The sequence below is a fragment of the Emys orbicularis genome, chromosome 3, assembly GCF_028017835.1.
Source record: "Emys orbicularis isolate rEmyOrb1 chromosome 3, rEmyOrb1.hap1, whole genome shotgun sequence".
NCBI classification, from domain to species: domain Eukaryota; kingdom Metazoa; phylum Chordata; order Testudines; family Emydidae; genus Emys; species Emys orbicularis.
In genome coordinates this window covers 118,137,913-118,158,964 of record NC_088685.1, presented here as the reverse complement: position 1 = coordinate 118,158,964, position 21,052 = coordinate 118,137,913, and the positions used below count along the sequence as shown (strand labels likewise).

Sequence of the window (21,052 nt, the reverse complement as noted above, 5' to 3'; positions counted from 1 at the left end):
AATTCCAGTTCTGTAGTTTCATGTTGGAGTCTGTTTTTTAAGGTTTTTTTTGAAGAATTGCCACGTTAAGGTCTGTTATTGAGTGACCAGAGAGATTGAAGTGGTCTCCTACTGCTTTTTGAATGTTATGATTCCTGATGTCAGATTTGTGTCCATTTATTCTTTTGCGTAGAGACTGTCCACATACCATTAAGTGCCTGCAATACCCCTCTGCAATGTACATTGGCCAAACTGGACAGTCTTATGCCCAAATAAATCTGTTAGTCTCTAAGGTACCACCTCGTTGTTTTTGCTTATACAGACTAACATGGCTACCACTCTGAAACCTGTCACTATTGTGAAAGAAGGTACCTGTCCTAAAGAGCTTGTGATCTAAGTATATAACTAATAATTCTGTGTAATAGATTTATTTTATTTCCCTTCATACATGAATGCTGAAAAACATCTGTTCTGTGTGTATAATAGCATGTATGTGATTTCTGTTGCACTTTAAAAATTGTTCTATAATTCTCATTTAGTAGCCTTACATTGGATGAATGAGAATCATGCTTGCTTTCTGTGTTTGTTTTTTTCCCTATGGAGTATAGGATCTCCAGGCAGAAGCCCCCTATCATTTGGTCCATCTGAAGATTGAAGTGGAGAAAAGCAAACTCCTAGGCACAGTGGAAGAGTGTAGATCTGAACTTGCTAGAGAGAACAAGCTGGTATCCAGCAAGGGCAGTGAAAAGATCATCAAAGAGCACAAGGTATGCACCATGTGCCACCAAGTGGATATGTGTGTAAATGCATTCAAATACAAAGGATATAAAAACCAAGGTCTCATTGACCACAATCAAGTTACTCCAGATTCACACTAATGCAACTCTGTTGATTTCAGCGATGTGAAACTGGTGTAACATGGCAGTAAATTGGACCCCTGGATGGAGGTTCTATAAGTTCTCTGAACAACTTTTAAGTGTACTAAGATTTGAAACTTTAAAGGAAAGGTGAATTTGATTTACTTTTGTACTGATATTCAAAAGCTTGGGAGCCTACTTAATTTTATATTAAAAAAAATGTGATTTGTGGCTTTGCCAGTTTGTATTATTGTTGCTTTTTCCCCCTTTTCAGTTTTTCTTCAGTGATAAGGGACCCTATCAGTTGTGTGAGAAAAGGCTGCAGCTGATTGAAGAACTGTGCCTAAAACTCCCAGAATGGGATCAACTTAAGACTACATCAGAAAGCAGCCAAGAAACCCTCAAGGAACTTAAATCCCAGATTGATAGCACCTATGTGAAGCTAAAAGAGAATCCTGACAAATGGAAGGAGTACAATAATAGGTACTAGTTCTGTTGTTAGCTGGGTATGACAGAGCCTTGGTCAGAACAATTAGTATATGTGCTCTTCTTTAAAACTTCCAGTCATAGAAAAATACAATTCAAGGAATAGTAAATGCTTTTTTTGTTCACAAACAGAAAACTCTATTTTATATAGTAGGTCCAAAATAATCTGTTTTTCTTCTTGTTGTTGTTTTTTATTTAAGCTAATAATTATCAGCTGTGGCTTGATAAAGGTTAGTTTACAGCTAACTTTTAACTTGTTTTCTGTTGTGTGGTCTTTGATTTCAGAATTTCTGAATTAGCAAGTTGGATTTCATCAAAGGAGAGTGAGCTAAAGAAGATGAAGCATGATGTCAATGATACTGCCAAATACAAACAATTTAAAACAGCCACGGAGGTTAGTTCTTAGCTTATATTCAACTAAAGGAGAGTGATTTCTTCCCTGGACTTCAACAGTGTTCCCCATCAGTTCAACTGCACAGAGTCGGCACCTAGGGCCTATACAAAAAGAGAAGCTGGAGGCAGGGTGCTTCTCACCACCTACCTTCACATCAGTGAGCAGACCTGGCTGGCAACACAGAGGCATAGCGTTTAAGGCCAGAAGAGACAACCAGAATATCTAGTCTGACCTCCTATATATCACAGCAACACCACCCAGCACCTGCACACTAAACCCAACAACCAAAATTAGACCAAAGTGTTACAGCCCCCAGAAGACTAAACTGTTGTTTGCCACAAGCAGAGAATAGGAGGGACCAAGGTGCACTAATGCCCAAGACCCCTGCAATGGCAGGGAATATAGTGAGGGATACCCCAATGATCCTGGAGAGTTAACCACACCCCATACTGGGACAACCCCTCAAAGGTCACTGCCAATCTGATCTGGGAGAAAAATCCTTCCCAACCCCACATATGGCCATCAGTTGGACCCTGAGCATGTGAACAAGAACCAGCCAGCCTGAAAGAGAGAAAGTTGGGCACCACTTCAGTGCAACATACCACCCTGGCCAGTGTCCCATCTTCAGCAGTGGCCTTCAGAAGAAGGAGACAAAAGACCCTAGAATACATATTGGGTGGGGGAATCCCTTCCTGACCTCTGTATGTGACTGGCTGAACCCCCAAAACATGAGATTTTAGGAGCATAGGACATAAACTGGAAGGGATGCCAAGCCCTGCCCTCCACCATCACAAACGGCCCCTTCATACAATTGCACTCATAAATTTGTCCAGCTCGCTCTTAAAACTAATTAAGTTGTTTGCCCCCGCAATTCCTAATGGGAGGTGGTTCCAGAACCTCTCCCCTCTGGTGGTTAGAAATTTTTCTTGTAATTTCCAGCCGGAATTTGTTCATGGCCAGTTTGTATCCATTTATTCTTGTGCCAACATTGTCCTTTACAAACTCTTCCAGTCTCCTCCCATAAAACAGGCCCTCCATATCCCTGATCATCCTAGTAGCCCTTCTCTGCACCTGTTCCAGTTTAAATTCATCTTTCTTGAACATGGGTAACCAGAACTGTACACAGTATTCCACATGAGGTCTTACCCTGGCCTGGTACAATGGCATTAATACTCCTCTATTCCTATTGGAAATGCCTAGCCTGATAAACTTAGGACTGCATTTGTCTTTTTCACAGCCGCATCACATTGGTGGCTCATAGTCATCCTGTGATAGACCCACACACCTAGGCTCTCTTCTTTTCTGTGACTTCCAACTGATGAGCCATCAGCCTGTAGCAGAAATTCTTATTCAAGCCTAAGACCTTGCACTTTGTAGTATTGAATTTCATCCCATATCTGTTATTCCAGGCTTCAGGGTCATCCAGCTCTTCCTATACAATATTCCCACCTTCTTCTGGATTGATGGTGCCTCCCAACTTTGTATCATCGGCACATTTCATTAGCGCACACTTACTTTTTATGCCAAGGTCATTAACAAAAATATTAAATAAGATTGGGCCCAAGACTGATTCTTGAGGATCTCCACTAGTAACCTCCCTCCAGTCTGGTAATTCATCTTTCAGCAGAACCTGTTGCCTTATCCCCATTAGCCAGTTTCTTTTCCACCTTACAATACTTCTCTTGCTCCCTACCTTCCCTAATTTAACTAATAATTTCCCATGTGGTATCCCGTCAAATGCTTTCCTAAAGTCCAAAAATATTAGTTTTATTCCACTTCCCTTATCCAAAAATCAGTTATTTTCTCAAAGAAGGAAATCAGGTTAGTTAGGCATAGTCTGTCTTTGGTAAACCCATATTGCATTATATCCCCTTTTCCATTTGCCTCCATGAATTTAATTATTCTTTTCTTCACAATTTGTTCTAAAGCCTTGCAAACAACTGAGGTCAGACTAACAGATCTGTAATTGCCAGAATCACTTTTTTTCCTTTTCTTAAATATACCTACAACGTTAGCTGTTGTGCCATTTTATGGCACTACCCCTGAATAGATAGAAGTATTAAAAATCCTTACTATCAGGCTAGCAATCTATCATGCCAGTTCTTTCAGTGTTTTGGGATGGAAATTATCCAGTCTCTCTCCCCCTCCCCTTTGAGAGCATTAAGCTCTATAAGAGGAGAGCGCTGGTAGAGTAGCTGAGGAGCTGAACCTTTGACTAAATTCATTGAGGTTAATAACTCAGGGTGTATATCGGGACAGAATTTGACCCTTTTTCTTTTTTACAGTAGAAGGGAGAACAGGACTACAAATTAGTACAGTTTATCGAGGTTCATGAAAGTCATTAACAGATTATAAGGCTTACCTATGCAGAGAAAAGGAATTTGAGTGACCTTGAAAAATCACAGAAGTCAGAGGATTAATGGCATGACTCTGCTATATCCTCTTATTAGCACTGGCTTAGAGACATAAACAGTTGGGAAAAAGTGAGTGAAATTGGAAAAAATTGCTATTTTAGAAATTTTAAAAAGTATATAGATGCTTATATAATTTGAAATATTATTCAACAAATAGCACTCTAGGGAAAATCAGAGTTAACAATAAAAATTAAATTATTAATTAAAAATTATAATTAAAATCTTTATTACATTCTATAAATAACTATGGCTTCTTTAACAAGCAGCAGGGAGATTTCTTGCGCTGTTAACATTCTTCACCTTGTAAAAAAATATGAAGGAGTAATCAGAAACATTTTGTTTCTATTCGGGTCATTCCTAATTTCCACATCTGCTATGTTGAATAGAAATGCTGGTGCGGTCACCTACAGATAAAAGCCAATAAATAAATTAATAAAAAACAGTCAAAGCTAATGCAATGCTTTGCATACCATGCCATCCAGTTTTATTCGGAACTCCCCATTGATTTCGCAGGTGATTTCTACATGCCATAGAAGGCAAGGTTTGACTGGTTTAAGTACCAGTTTATTAACACTGCACTGAGGTGTTAATACCTCATTGAATGACTTCATTGTGTTGTGATGAGAAGGTATACACGTCCGAGAGATATCTGTAAACATGGCAAAATAGTGGTGTTTTTGGTAAATAGCCCTTCAGCCCTTACACCTCTGAGTAGTTCCATTTTAGTCAATGGGACTTCTCACGTGTGGAAAGGCTTTACCACTGGTCCCTAAAATGACCACATCAATATTTTTTTTAAAGTATGGGTTTTTATATGTAGGGAAAATGTGCTTCACTTACCTTTTGTACTGTGAGTGCTAATACACAGAAGGACTTGGGTGCCTAATTGCCGCTTTAGGCACCTAACTCCCAAAATCAGGCACCACTGTGATTCACAAAACCCCCTCCTCCAACCCTGTAGGCACCTACATTTGTGCAGTAAAAGTTCCCTGGGTGCCTATGTTTCTGCCTTTGAGCAAGATCACAGAAGCCCCACTCCAAGGGTCTGGATGCCTAAGCCTCAGAGCAATGCACAATCCAGAGAAGATCAGTGTTCCTCCTCCTAAATTGCCCACCCGGGAAGCGTGTTCAGTCCTCACCTTCCAAATTCGGCACTTATAGACAAACGGACACAAAATGGAGGGGGTGAACCTCCCTCTTAACTTTTAGTGGTTAGCGTATTCACCTGAGATGTGGGAGAGCCTGCCACCTGAGGGGGAGAAGGGATTTGAACCCGTGAGTGCTCTAAAAAAGTTTCTTTGTGACTCTGGCCTAAGTATCTGAAAACAGATGAAAACATAATAAAATGTTGCTAATTTGGTTAATCCCGATACTCTTTAAAACAGGAATCGGCAACCTTTGGCCCGCGGCCCGCCAGGGTAAGCCCCCTGGCGGTCCAGGCCGGTTTGTTTACCTGCTGCGTCCGCAGGTTCAGCCGATCGCGGCTCCCACTCTCCGCGGTTCGCCACTCCAGGCCAATGGGGGCGGCGGGAAGTGGCGGCCAGCACATCCCTTGGCCCGCGCCGCTTCCCGCCGCCCCCATTGGCCTGGGATGGCGAACCGCGGCCAGTGGGAGCCGAGATCAGCCAAACCTGCGGACACAGCAGGTAAACAAACCCAGCCCAGCCCACCAGGGGGCTTACCCTGGCGGGCCACGGGCCAAAGGTTGCCGATCCCTGCTTTAAAATATGCAATGTAATCCTATTTTAGATACATATATGCAGGATATTGTATGGTCAATATATGAAAAAATATATACAGTGTATACCATGTGGATAATGAGCACCAAAAATGCCAGCCTGTAGGGGAAAAAAACAGGCTTCAGCAATGTAATCAGTAGGGGACAATCCTGTATTGCTTGTGGAAGGAATGCAGGATTCAGCTCTATGTAGAACATAACAGACTCCATGGGAATTAGAGAAAAATACTATCCTGCAGTCTTCAAAGGAAAGTACACAGATTCTTACACACATACTTTTGTGCTGCTAACCATAGGATTGATGGCAAATTGCCCATGAATATTATTCGCTGGTATATTTAATTGATTCTAAGCTTGTACATTTGTGATTCTTTTGTAGATAATCCAACAAGATATCAGCAAACAAGGAGAAAATGTCAACTGGCTGAAATCTAGACTTGCTGTCCTGACTGAGGTTTCTGCCGAGAATGAAGCCAGAAAGAAAGAGAATGAGCTATCTAAACTTTCTAGTGACTTCAAGGGACTCCTACATTTGCTGGCTGAGGTATAATATGAGAAACACAATGCCACTACATTTACAGCATCATATGTAGTGACATCAGCCATGCTGCACAAGACTAAGTGACCTGCTGTTTTTTTTAATTACACTAGAAGCACACAGCAACCCAAATTCATTCAGATTCCAGATGCAACAAAGCCTTAAGTCTAACAAACAAAAATATTGACAGAGCTGATCAGCAGACTCCTGAATCTTTCTCTGCTTCAGATGAACATTTCTGAATCCTGAATATCTGCAGTGCTTTAGGAGTTTTTATCTAAAAGAGGAACATTAGTTTGCTATAATTAAATACTATCAAGCATTTTACATTGACAGCCTGGTGATGTGGGTGTCTCAGGTTTGGAAGTCTCAGGATTCAGTTGTTGCAACCCTTAGGCTAAATCACACCCTTGCTCTCCAAAGTAAGAACATCTAACATGAATTAGATTGGCAGAATCAGGCTCTAAGTGATTGGGCCCCCTGCCATCCTTACTGGCTGATCTGCAACCAAATTCTGATACCACTGAAATCAGTGGGCGTTTTTGACCCCTAAGAGACAGCATACGAGAACACTACTTTCTGGCCTGAGAAAAGGGTTATTGATGAGTCATTGTAAACAGAACTGTTTTGCATGGTTCATCAACGCCTGAATCACATCTTTTGGGCACCGATGTTTCCCCAGAACACACGGCACCACGTCAGCCCACTTCACCTCTGGCCCCTCCATTCTCTAGTGAGGAAGAAGGTACTGAGGAGGAAGGTGTCTTCTTATCTCAGCATCCCTCTCCCATAGAATCTACTCTGGGTCCACCTGTACAGCCTAAAACCCATCACAGGGCTGACATCCAGACCTGGTAGGGCTTCCCATGGATGCCACTGCTTATGCCATTCCCCACTCAGTGACCCTACTGGGACCCCTGAGGGCATACAGGAGACAGTATCTCAGACCCCTGAGCCTATACAGAGAGAGGCTTAGATCTCCCCCATCACTCTCCATTGCTGCACCTTCAGAGCCCCCTGAGGAGAGAGCTGAAGAACAGGAAGAAGCCTGGGAACAGGTTACAACACCAACAGCCAACATTTCTTCTTCGTCGCTGGACGAGGCCATAATGCCACCGCCACCCACAGTGGCGGACGATTTTAAACCCTTCCAGGAACTCTTTAAAAGAATCGCTGATATCCTAGAGATTCGTCTAGAGGAGGTTCCAGAGTCCCAGCTCAAACTACTGGACATTCTCCATACATCCTCCTCATCTAAAATTGCGCTTCCCATACGTTGGTGCACCAATGGAACCAGCCAAAAATGTATGGCAGACCCCAGCTACGATACCGCCCACCTGCAAAAGAGTGGATAAGAAGTACTATGTTCCCTCTAAAGGACTAGGCTTCCTATTTTCTCACCCCGCACCAAATTCACTAACGAGGCAGACAACAACAACAGAGATCCACTCCATACAACAAAGAGTGGAAACATTTGGTAGGACTTACGCAACTCCGAAGCCCCTTCCATCCAACAAGGGGCACTGCTCGACAGTCACCTGAAGTAGAGGACCCACAGGGACACTCCTCGAAGAATAAGAACGTAACTAAGGGAAGTCTGGTAGTATGGCGCTAGATAGGCACGACAATGGCACGACATGGGGAGAGGACATGCACGACTCAGATGAGCACTGCTGCTGAAATTCTCCGCTCAAAGGTGCAGGGACACCAACACCTGAAGGGGAGCACCCACAGGGACACCATTTCAAAGAATCTCAGTTATTGCACAGGATGAGGAACCTTTTCTTGTGAATCCCTGTACCAAGTGGTGTAGGTTTTGGACTTGTGATGAAAGCAGGTGAAGGAGAGGGGGAGGGATAGCTCAGTGGTTTGAGCATTGGCCTGCTAAACCCAGGGTTGTGAGTTCAATCCTTGAGGGGGCCACTTGGGGATCTGGGGCAAAATCAGTACTTGGTCCTGCTAGTGAAGGCAGGGGGCTGGACTTGATGACCTTTCAAGGTCCGTTCTAGGAGATGGGATATCTCCATTATTTATTATTATAAGATGGCATGGGGCAAACAAAGCAAGGGAGCCTGAGGTCTGGAGTGAGCACCTGCTCATACTTTAGGAGTTCCAAGGTGGAGTTTCTGAGAGACAAAGGGTGAAAATTTCCCCCACCCCTCAATGTTCAGGCGGGAGCTATAGCCGTGGAAGTGAAAAATTGAGTAAAAGATGAGAAAAAAGCCAAAAATGTACAGGAGACACTAGAAAAAATTCCCAAAGCACTTCAGCTCTTCAACTTCTTCCATGAGCTCCAGTTCTTTTCCTAAAGAGGGAAGACTCTTGATTTCAGACTATTACTCTGAGCTAGAGAAGCAGGAGGAGTTTTTTTCCCCTGGACATGTTTCAAACCAGGAGGAGGAAAGTGGTGGCCAGCATTACAAAGTTTTGCTACCCCCTACATTCCTTCATCAAAGATGTTAATGGGGTACTCTAGGTAAAGGGGAAAGGCTCACTTGGCATGTCCTGGAATTTTACAGTATCCTAGGACCCAAAATTATGTTTGCATCATTCTTGTTGCTGATGCAATAGTGCCATTTGTGGAAAATGGCAAGATAATTCTCGCAAAAGACTAGACGATGGAAGTCATCCTCAGAAGCGACTTCAAAACTTCTTCAGCTGCCCCCAGGGCTCTCTAGCAACCACCAGTTTTACTGAGCCAAAATATCTATATTTATAATGATATAAAATGCTTGCATCTCCAGATCTATGATGAGACCTCATTTGGAGTACTGTGTGCAGTTCTGGTCTCCTATGTTTAAAAAGGATGAACTCAAACTGGAACGGGTACAGAGAAGGGCCACTAGGATGATCCGAGGAATGGAAAACCTTTCCTATGAAAGGAGACTCGAGGAGCTCGGTTTGTTTAGCCTAACCAAAAGAAGGCTGAGGGGGGATATGACTGCTCTCTTTAAATATATCAAAGGGATTAATACCAAGGAGGGAGAGGAATTATTTCAGCTCTGTAGTAATGTGGACACGAGAACAAATGGATATAAACTGGCCGTGGGGAAGTTTAGGCTTGAAATTAGACGAAGGTTTCTAACCGTCAGAGGGGTGAAATTTTGGAACAGCCTTCCGAGGGAAACGGTGGGGGCGAAAGACCTCTCTGGCTTCAAGATTAGGCTTGATAAGTTTATGGAGGGAATGGTTTGATGGGATAACGTGATTTTAGTCAATTAGGCATTAACGTGCCATCGCTGGTAAAATGAGGGTCCGGCTGGAGAATCTTGCCTGTATGCTCGGGGTTCTACTGATCGCCATATTTGGGGTCGGGAAGGAATTTTCCTCCAGGGTAGATTGGCAGAGGCCCTGGAGGTTTTTCGCCTTCCTCCGCAGCATAGGGCAGGGGTCGCAGGCTGGAGGATTCTGTTGTGGGTGGGTCAGCTTTTGTGGCCTGCATCATGCGGGAGGTCAGACTAGATGACCATATTGGTCCCTTCTGACCTTAAAGTCTATGAGTCTATGAGTCTAAAATTCAAGTAAGTTGATACAATAGAAGATATTCCTGGCTTCCATATTTATACCAGTTTATCTGTAGATTTCTTAAAGTTGCCAGCAAGAGTCATGGCAGCAAGCTCAATGTCCAGGCACTGACTCTGGCTTCTGACCTGGGCAGCACATTATTCATAGCAAATTATCTGTGCCTCAAAAATCTCAGGAGGAAATGATTGATAAGGTGGTGGCTGACAATCCAGATAAGCCATAGTGCGAGCTATCTACTCCAATGAAGCCCTCAAAGCACTACAAGCTCTCCTACAAGCTCAAAGGACTACAAGCTCTGGTACAAAGGTAGAAGATCCTTTCATTCTTAACCCAAGGAGAGACTCTTCACATTCCAGGGGCAGAATCTGTGCACAAAACACCAGAAGAAGACTAGATTCAGTAACAGGATATATCCCTCATCAGTGTGACTGTTCAAGGGCCTGTTTCTTCCAAAAATAGGCAGGATATCTCACTTAAGTTTATGGACCCTGTCAACTTCAGACACATGGATACCCTCACAGCTCTTATCTATTTCCCATCTAGCTTTGACAGACAACGAGAAGCATCAAACTGTCCTGAAGAAATTGTGCTCCTCTTAGATCTAGGGGCAATCGAGCCTGCCTCTCAAGACTCTACTCCATATTTTTCATAAGAGAAAGACTAGGAGGAGTTTGGGGATGTCCTTGTTAGGAGGAAGATGAAATTCAGGATGGAGACTCTGGTGGCACTTTCACTGCAGTCTCTTGCAGAGACCTTCTTACATCATTGTAATTGCTCCAGATTTATACAGGCTCCAAGTATTTATTCAAACTTAATTTAATTTTCCTTGGTGTGAAAGTTGGGCTTGAAATTTTGTGAAAACTGTTGGTTCATAATGTCCTGATTTCCAATGGGTTGGAAATACTGCATAATATAACTGTTCATGGTATTTAAGTGAATTTACCTCTTGTCACATCCAAAAGCAAGAGCCAAGAAAAGCAGAGATCCATGAACATTTAAAACAAAAACAGGAAATGGTTACTAAACTTTTTCAGAACCTAAATATGGTTTGGCTTTATGTTGTCCTCAAATTTAGAGTGAAGGTTCTGTTGATCCTTAATCTGTCTGAAATATTTCACACATTCCTAAAAACTGAAATCTGTTTTCTGACTAACTACATTTTATATTTGTATTTTCTTCCACTGGTATATTATTGTAGAATTGTTGATGAATGCTAGGCTAATAGGAAGTACAAATAATATACTGGAGAGATCCTCAAATTGTGTAAATTGTCATAACTGATCTGAAATAAATGGAGTTATGACAATTTATACCACTTGAAGATATGACCCATAAAGTATTACAAAGACATTGCAAACAGATAGAAATTAGGGTAGGATAGTCATGTTTTAGGGCTACGAATGTTTTTAGTTTTTCTTTAAATACAAAGCAAAAAGAAGGTCCTAAACGACCTGGAGATGTATGGGTTTTGCATTACAGACAATTATCGTGTGTTACAAAAAATATCTCAAATCTAAATTAACCCTGTTCAGCTATTGCATATTTCAATTTTGTCCATAAATATAGATTGAGAAGATGTTAAGCACTGTTGGGGATTGTGTCCAATACAAAGAAGAAGTAAAAAGTGCCCTAGAAGAACTAATTACCAACTCAAAAGAAGCCCAAGTAGAGGCTGAAAAAATCTTAGATACAGAAAGCTTATTACAGGCTCAACAACTGCTTCTGCATCATCAGGTAGGACAACTGGTCATACCAGATTTGATATACTTGTTATGTGGAGTTTGTGTCATTGACAAGCTAGAGGGTTTGTGTGGCTTCTCCTATGGTGTACTGCAGTGTATTTAATATGACAATGTCAGGTAAAAAGTATAGCCCCAGCATAGGGAAATAGTGCCTCTGTAAGAGTGCTCATGTAGCCACGCTATGCTGATGGGAGAGAGCTCTCCCATTGACATAATAAAATCAGCTCAATGAGCGACATAGTGCTGTGCACATGAGTGCTTATGCTGGCAAAACTTATGTCGCTCAAGGGGGTGGGTTTTTTTGTCAGACCCCAGAGCGACAAAAGTTTTGCCGACATAAGTGCTAGTGTAGACATGACCTAAGTGATACTAGTTTATAATGATGGCATTTACTTTGTTTTGAAATAAAAAGACCAAGATTTTCAAACCTGGGTCCCCTAAATAAAAATAGCCAGATTTTCAGTGGAGATGAGCACTAGCAGCTCTCACTGAATTCACTTGCGTTCCAGACCCTCTGAAAATCCGACCATTTTTATTTAGGTGCCAAAGTTTGAAATTTTTGACAAGGTGCACTCTACAAGTATTACTATTTTTAAAGGCTAAGATTCTGATCTGATTGTTTTTAGCGTAATTGGAGGAATTATTTACAGCAGTCATTTTTTCCAGTACTGTGCCTCCAGTAACAGAATTTGGTTTGATGATATTATATTGCCATGGTTCAATTAACCCAATGTTTCAATTTGCATAATTAATATTTTTAATATTGAGGGCCAGATTCTGCCTTCAGTTACACGAGTGTATGTAACTGAAGGCAGAATTTGTCCTTAATATTCTGGTTGTGTATGTAAAACTATAAAAAGCTGTTTTGTGAAGTTAACATTAATTGATACATAATGCAAGATGTCATATTTTCACCAAATCAGATGCTCAGCTACCGCAGTAATAGGTTCTTATTTTAATTGATTGCAGGTAAACAAAATTAAAAAAAGTTTTTTTTTAAATCTTAACAGACCGTGAACCCAATTATGCAATAGTTATACACATCACTGTTTTCATAGAATCATAGGATATCAGGGTTGGAAGGGACCTCAGGAGGTCATATAGTCCAACCCACTGCTCAAAGCAGGACCAATCCCCAACTAAATCATCCCAGCCAGGGCTTTGTCAAGCCTGACATTAAAAACCTCTAAGGAAGGAGATTCCACCACCTCCCTAGGTAACCCATTCCAGTGCTTCACCACCCTCCTAGTGAAAAAGTTTTCCCTAATATCCAACCTAAACCTCCCCCACTGCAACTTGAGACCATTACTCCTTGTTCTGTCATCTGCTACCACTGAGAACAGTCTAGATCCATCCTCTTTGGAACCCCCTTTCAGGTAGTTGAAATCAGCTATCAAATCCCCCTTCATTCTTCTCTTCTGCAGACTAAATAATCCCAGTCCCCTCAGCCTCTCCTCATAAGTCATGTGCTTCAGCCCTCTAATCATTTTTGTTGCCCTCCGCTAGACTCTTTCCAATTTTTCCACATCCTTCTTGTAGTGTGGGGCCCAAAACTGGACATAGTACTCCATGAGGCCTCACCAATGCCGAATAGAGGGGAATGATCACGTCCCTCGATCTGCTGGCAATGCTCCTACTTATACAACCCAAAATGCCGTTAGCCTTCTTGGCAACAAGGGCGCACTGTTGACTCATATCCAGCTTCTTGTCCACTGTAACCCTAAGATCCTTTTCTGCAGAACTGCTGCCTACCCACTCAGTCCCTAGTCTGTAGCAGTGCATGGGATTCTTCTGTCCTAAGTGCAGGACTCTGCACTTGTCCTTGTTGAACCTCATCAGATTTCTTTTGGCCCAATCCTCTAATTTGTCTAGGTCCCTCTGTATCCTATCCCTACCCTCCAGCGTATCTACCACTCCTCCCAGTTTAGTGTCATCTGCAAACTTGCTGAGGGTGCAATCCACGCCATCCTCCAGATCATTAATGAAGATATTGAACAAAACCAGCCCTGGGGGGAGGGATAGCTCAGTGGTTTGAGCATTGGCCTGCTTAACCCAGGGTTGTAAGTTCAATCCTTGAGGGGGCCACTTAGGGATCTGGGGCAAAAATCAGTACTTGGTCCTGCTAGTGAAGGCAGGGGGCTGGACTCAACTCAATGACCTTTCAAGGTCCCTTCCAGTTCTATGAGATAGGTATATCTCAATATATTATTATTAGGACTGACCCTTGGGGCACTCCGCTTGATACTGGCTGCCAACTAGACATGGAGCCCTTGATCACTACCCGTTGAGCCCGATGATCTAGCCAGCTTTCTATCCACCTTATAGTCCATTCATCCAGCCCATACTTCTTTAACTTGCTGGCAAAAATACTGTGGGAGACCATATCAAAAGCTTTGCTAAAGTCAAGGAATAACACGTACACTGCTTTCCCCTCATCATCAGAGCCAGTTATCTCGTCATAGAAGTGAATTAGGTTAGTCAGGTATGACTTGCCCGTGGTGAATCCAGGCTGACTGTTCCTGATCACTTCAATCATACTAACAAATACTTCCTTAAGAAGAATCACATTATTGTCAGTGTCGGTGCATGGTGTAAATGGTGTTTATTAACCTGTGTTTCTGCACAGTTGGATGTGCCTTGTTGTCTAACCGGAGGATGCTGTGTTGTAGCTCTGTTTCTATACAGCATGTGTCATATTTGTAAAAACTATATCTGTGTTATAGTTGCTGTATGTGCTGGGGTTTTAAGGCTCCGCAAACCTGAGCCAATCTGAGAGAGGCAGGAAGAGGAGCGCTACTCACAGAGACTTGGCAGGTTTATCCTTGCATAAGCCAGGAAGAGTCATGGGTGGAATTCTCACCCTGTCCTGGCCCCTGTATGGCAGATGTGGGCAGTGGTACAAATGGAGTCTTTAAAAGCCCTGGAACTGGCCAGAAGAGAACTGACACACAGCTGCAGGCTGCTTTCTGAGGATTCCTTCACAAACCCCAGCAAACGGACATGTCCGAGGCAGGGCTGGAGGTGGGTGGGACACCCACATGCAAGGGGGTGGAGCTTTCGCATTTGCTGTTTGTTTGCTGTGTGCTGTACAGTGTGCTTCCTTTAGTGCTGCTCTGCATCTGGCGAGTGACACAGAGAAGGAGCAGGGCTACTGCCATGTCCACAACATAACCAAAGGTGCTCTGGAGCCAGGGGATAGTGAAGCAGCGTGAGCCAGCCTCCAGCCATTACTCACTGCTTGGTAGCCAGCTTATGCCTGCCTCCTGTGCGGGTGCACAAGCAGGGCAAAAAGGCTCCATGTGTCCTCGCCCTCTGACCGTATTTCTGTTCAGGGAGGAGATAGTGTAGCCCTTTGTCTATTATTCCCTTTGTATAGATATACACATACAGAAAGCTGTGCATGTGTTTCTGGTGTGCCTGTTTTCAACACTGAACTAAGAAACATTTAAATTTGTATCAATCCTCTTGAATAAATGCTTCTAGCAAAGGACAAAGAGGCTCTGTGCAAAGAGGCAAGATGTTCAACAGCAGATTGCACGAGCTAAGCAGCTGCAGATCGAAGGAGGACTGCCTAGCACAGTGCAAGAAGATTTACAGAAGCTGGAAGGTACATTAGAAAACATGCAGCAGAATATGGAGAAACGGGAAGAAAAATTACAGGTGAGTGTTCTGCATGTAACATTACAGAAATGAGTATCCTGTATTCTATTTTCCCATTTTTTCATGTAATTTAGTTATAGGATTGACAACTTGCTACTTCTTCCAGTGGTAACAGGTCAATGCCCTTTTCTTTAACTTGCTCTTGTATCCATCTGATGAGAGTTGCGTTTGCTCTACGTTTTAACATTTTTAACAAACCTGTGATCAGTTTCTCACCTTTGAAACTTGGTATGTGGGAACTTCACGGTTGGAACCCAGCCATCCCTCCTGATACTTTTCTTTCCTCGTTTGAGCCAAATGTGTGAACCCTTTTGGATTATAGTACATCATTTACTTTTTTATTAGCTTCTAACTCAGTCCTAATTGACTGTGCTAATTCTCATTTAATAAACAAAATGCCTATGAATTCATTTTTAGATGGGAATTATGTGGCATATTTATTCACTGCACAGTAGTGAAATTATTTAGGTGGCATTCAATAATAATACCTACCATATATACAGCACTGTGCAAACAATTAAGCCTCACAACTGCTATATGAAATATCCGAATTTCACAGATGGGAAAACAGAGGCACAGAGCAAATCACTGACTCCCTCCTGATTCACAACCCTAAGCTCAATTCACCAGACTACACCCACCCCTCAATTTTTACTGCTCAAGGGTGATCGTGCCATTGGATTTGTCATTTTGCTTGGAGGTTTGAAGACACCACAGTTATTTCCTGTTATGATAGGTTAAAACTATATGATTGACATTACAGAGTATTAGAAGACGTCTTAATTGTAATTATTGGCGGAAGCAAATTAGGATATTTCTAAAAGGGCCCACCTTCTGCCAAGTCTTAATAGGGGCTTCAGTTTATTTCAGAAACGTGACATTTCAAGGAAATATTCATTACACTGATGATACTAGGTTGGGTTCCAAACTTGGAGGAGCTAATAATCAAATGCCACATGTTAACCAAAATTTACATTAGATCAACAGAACAGATAGCTCTCTATATTCAGCTTGGTATTAATATAATTACCATTTTGCCTGTTTAGTTTTTTTTAACCAAATTTTTTTCTAATTCTATAGGTATCATTGAGCAGAGATCCAGTCCTTCCGCCTTTACTTATATAGCCTTGAGGCTTTAGTAGGTTCAGATACATGCTTAAAATTCAGAGAGAAACATACTAGAGAGAACTGTGCTTTTCTATGCAACAAAACAGAAGATGTGCCAGGGACCAGCCTGACCTTAACTGTCTTCTAGATGGTTGTGTCTGTACTGTAGCTGGGGTTCTGAGAGGAAAAAAAAATGATGGCTGTATTTTGCATTTAGGTCTGTAACCTTTGACCTTCGTCAGTAATTTACAACCAAACTCTTTTCTGTTATTGTCTTTTTGTGTGTGTGTATGTGTGTGTAGGTCACAGTAAACAAATGGGAACAGTTTGAAAGAGACAAAGAAACAGTAGTCAAATATCTTAAGCAAGCAAGCTCTGCACTTGAACGCATCTTAAGCTTTAGCAGTTTAGAGAGCCTCTCATCAGAACTGGATCAGACAAAGGTATAAATACCACTGTATAAATTAGTAGAATTGTGACACTGTTCTTATTTGTTAACAAGTAGTGCCAAAAGTTGTCTTTTGATCTCTGTATGGTTCTCCATTAATGAGAGAGAGAATGTAGGTGAGGTCATATCTTATATTGGACCTACTTCTGTTGGTGGCAGAGACAAACTTTCGAGCTACACCGCTGTCAAGCTCCCATTAATGTCTGTGGAAGCTGTGAATGCAGGTTGGAGACAGTATAGTGCCTTCAGCAGTTAAATGATAATTTCACCACTGAAATGAATATATCTGTCAGTGAAGCACATATATGGAGAGTAAAGTAATTGCCTGAGCGTTACTATTTTAGTCAATACAAGTATTATAAATATAAGGGTAGATATGAACAAAAATATTCACTTCCCTACCACGCTGTCTGGAGATCATGTATTTGATATGTGTTTCTTCTTTACAGCGTGCACAGCAACAGCCTGTTATTGCAAGTAATTTTAAAATCAGTAGACCAAATAAGTTGATTTTTTCCCCTCACATTCAGCATAACACTACACTAGTTAATTCCTTTTTTCTTTCTCTAAATCCTCTTTCTGTTTCCTTTCTGCTCTTCCTCTGGTGTTGACAACACAACTCATATTATCTAAAGTCTGATCCTTTTCCTATATTGATGTCAGTCAGAGTTTTGGTACTGACTTTTAATGGGGGCAGGTTTGGGCCCATAGTGCTTGCTTTTTTCCCTAGCTAAGTGTATTGTTTTTCTCAATGCTTATACCTTTCCCTGTTGACTATGATACCAAATTGTATCTAAATCTGGTCAATCTAGCAATCCACCATTATCTTGTATGAAAGGAAATAATGCTAAACATAGAAAAACATGAAGCTAAAAGCTACATGAAGCTATAAATCCACTGTATATGCAGGGGTTATAGCACCTAAAATATATTAAATGTAATGAATATTCTAGACACACTGCCCTCTGCAATTTCATTAATAAAACTGCTTCACAATCCATCCAGTACACTGATTTTTAACTGAGTACATTGAAATATTATTGTCATTTCATAGTAGTTTCTTGCCTTAGTTTGATCAGAATAGTTAACTAAAATGAGCGAATAGAAATGTGAAAATAAAAAGGTCCTGAGTTTTTACACATACCACAAATAAATATGAATAATCATGGAAACACCCTCTCTCCCCACAGGGGAAGAAAAAACAATAATTTTAGGATCAGGAAATGTAAAACATTTTTTTTTTATAACAACTATGATGCCTCTTTACAGGAACTTTCTAAACAGACAATAGCCATTGCAGCACAGGCTGAGAATCTTGTGAAGAACTCCTCTGAGATACAGCTGGGCTCAAAGAACAAGCAATCCCTTCAACAGCAGGCAAAGTCAATCCAGGAACAAGTGAAAAAAGTGGAAGTTACCCTTGAAGAAGAGTATGTTCTTAACAAGTCCTAGTATTTCCTCTCTGCCATAAGAATGTATCCGATTTTTACATTACATTGTCAACATTTCATGTTAAGTCTCAAAGGGCACTGTAATTTCAGCTTGCCATGGGATAATAACCAGGAGAATAGTACTAAACATTGCTGAGAACACAAATACCTACTAATAAAGAAAACAGTGGCTTAATAATACAAAGTAACTACAATGACTCCAGGCATACTTAACCAATAGATTTTTTTTTTATTTCTAAGCCACAGGCACAATCTTATGAATTAGTCATTTTTCTCTAGGTACTAGAGCCTTTTGAAAGCTACACAATTACCATGTTTGTTTTACATTTTCCCACTTTCTCCACAGGAATATGTCAAGAAGTGCCTTTATCTTAGTGAATGCCCCAATTTGATTTTCTCTGGCAATGCAATAAGTATTTCTGCTGGTGAAAATAAGAAAAGGTTTGCCAAAATTTCTGTAAAAATGGAAAGATCAAGATCCACGGAAATATTGAGCAAATCCTGAAAAAGAAATGTGACATTTTGCATTTGTAAAAACATAATGCATTTTCACAAGTTTGTGAATATTTCAGCTTGGACAGTGACATATAGTGAAACTGTTGGTAGATTCACATAGTTCTGGCTGTTAGTACCAAAAACTCTTATTAAGCCCAGCTATAGAGGCCTGAGTGCAGGTGAAGCTGGCAATCAGTGTCAAAAAATATTGGTTGCACCATGTTGTGATCTCAACAATTTCTTTAGAATTTAAGTAGGGCTGTCAAGCAATTAAAAAAATTAATCGTGATTAATCACGCGATTCAAAAATTAAACGCGCAATTAATCATGCGATTAATCACACTGTTAAACAATAATGGAATACCATTTATTTAAATATTTTGGATGTTTTCTACATTTTCAAACATATTGATTTGAATTATAACACAGAATACAAAGTGTACAGCACTCACTTTATATTTATTTTTATTACAAATATTTGCACTGTAAAAAACAAAATAAATAGTATTTTTCAATTCACCTAATACAAGTACTGTAGTACAATCTCTTTATGATGGAAGTTGAACTTACAAGTGTAGAATTATGTACAGAAAATAACTGCATTCAGAAATAAAACAATGTAAAACTTTTAGAGCCGACAAGTCCACTCAGTCATATTTCTTGTTCAGCCAATCGCTCAGAAAAACAAATTTGTTTCCATTTGCAGGAGATAATGTTAATAGATTCATAGATTCATAGACTCTAGGACTGGAAGGGACCTCAAGAGGTCATCGAGTCCAGTCCCCTGCCCTCATGGCAGGACTAAATACTGTCTAGACCATCCCGATAGACATTTATCTAACCTACTCTTAAATATCTCCAGAGATGGAGATTCCACAACCTCCCTAGGCAGTTTATTCCAATGTTTAACCACCCTGACAGTTAGGAACTTTTTCCTAATGTCCAACCTAAACCTCCCTTGCTGCAGTTTAAGCCCATTGCTTCTTGTTCTATCCTTAGAGGCTAAGGTGAACAAGTTTTCTCCCTCCTCCTTATGACACCCTTTTAGATACCTGAAAACTGCTATCATGTCCCCTTTCAGTCTTCTTTTTTCCAAACTAAACAAACCCAATTCTTTCAGCCTTCCTTCATAGGTCATGTTCTCTAGACCTTTAATCATTCTTGTTGCTCTTCTCTGGACCCTCTCCAATTTCTCCACATCTTTCTTGAAATGCGGTGCCCAGAACTGGACACAATACTCCAGCTGAGGCCTAACCAGCGCAGAGTAGAGCGGAAGAATGACTTCTCATGTCTTTTTTCAGAGTAGCAGCCGTGTTAGTCTGTATCCTCAAAAATAACAGGAGTACTTGTGGCACCTTAGAGACTAACAAATTTATTAGAGCATAAGCTTTCGTGGGCTACAACCCACTTCTTCGGATGCATCCGAAGAAGTGGGCTGTAGCCCACGAAAGCTTATGCTCTAATAAATTTGTTAGTCTCTAAGGTGCCACAAGTACTCCTGTTATTTTCTCATGTCTTGCTCACAACACACCTGTTAATGCATCCCAGAATCACGTTTGCTTTTTTTGCAACAGCATCACACTGTTGACTCATGTTTAGCTTGTGGTCCACTATAACCCCTAGATCCCTTTCTGCCATACTCCTTCCTAGACAGTCTCTTCCCATTCCGTATGTGTGAAACTGATTGTTCCTTCCTAAGTGGAGCATTTTGCATTTCTCTTTATTAAACTTCACCCTGTTTACCTCAGACCGTTTCTCCAATTTGTCCAGATCATTTTGAATTTTGACCCTGTCCTCCAAAGCAGTTGCAATCCCTCCCAGTTTGGTATCATCTGCAAATTTAATAAGCGTACTTTCTATGCCAATATCTAAGTCGTTGATGAAGATATTGAACAGAGCCGGTCCCAAAACAGACCCCTGCGGAACCCCACTCGTTATACCTTTCCAGCAGGATTGGGAACCATTAATAACTACTCTCTGAGTACGGTTATCCAGCCAGTTATGCACCCACCTTATAGTAGCCCCATCTAAGTTGTATTTGCCTAGTTTATCGATAAGACTATCATGCGAGACCGTATCAAATGCCTTACTAAAGTCTAGGTATAACACATCCACCGCTACTCCCTTATCCACAAGACTCGTTATCCTATCAAAGAAAGCTATCAGATTAGTTTGACACGATTTGTTCTTTACAAATCCATGCTGGCTATTCCCTATC

General features: G+C 41.2%; 1 protein-coding gene across 1 annotated transcript in view; it reads left to right on the top strand.

Annotated features, from left to right (window-relative positions):
* Positions 1–18,340, top strand: part of LOC135876245 (nesprin-1-like) — a 112,627-nt gene extending 94,287 nt beyond the window's left edge. Inside the window, exons 24-31 of the mRNA XM_065401442.1 lie at positions 588–746; positions 1,111–1,319; positions 1,608–1,716; positions 6,248–6,412; positions 11,498–11,665; positions 15,157–15,333; positions 16,743–16,883; positions 18,158–18,340. Of these exons, the coding sequence (XP_065257514.1) occupies positions 588–746; positions 1,111–1,319; positions 1,608–1,716; positions 6,248–6,412; positions 11,498–11,665; positions 15,157–15,333; positions 16,743–16,883; positions 18,158–18,340 (1,311 nt within the window). The remainder of the gene's footprint in view (positions 1–587; positions 747–1,110; positions 1,320–1,607; positions 1,717–6,247; positions 6,413–11,497; positions 11,666–15,156; positions 15,334–16,742; positions 16,884–18,157) is intronic.
* Positions 18,341–21,052: the final 2,712 nt, after the last annotated feature.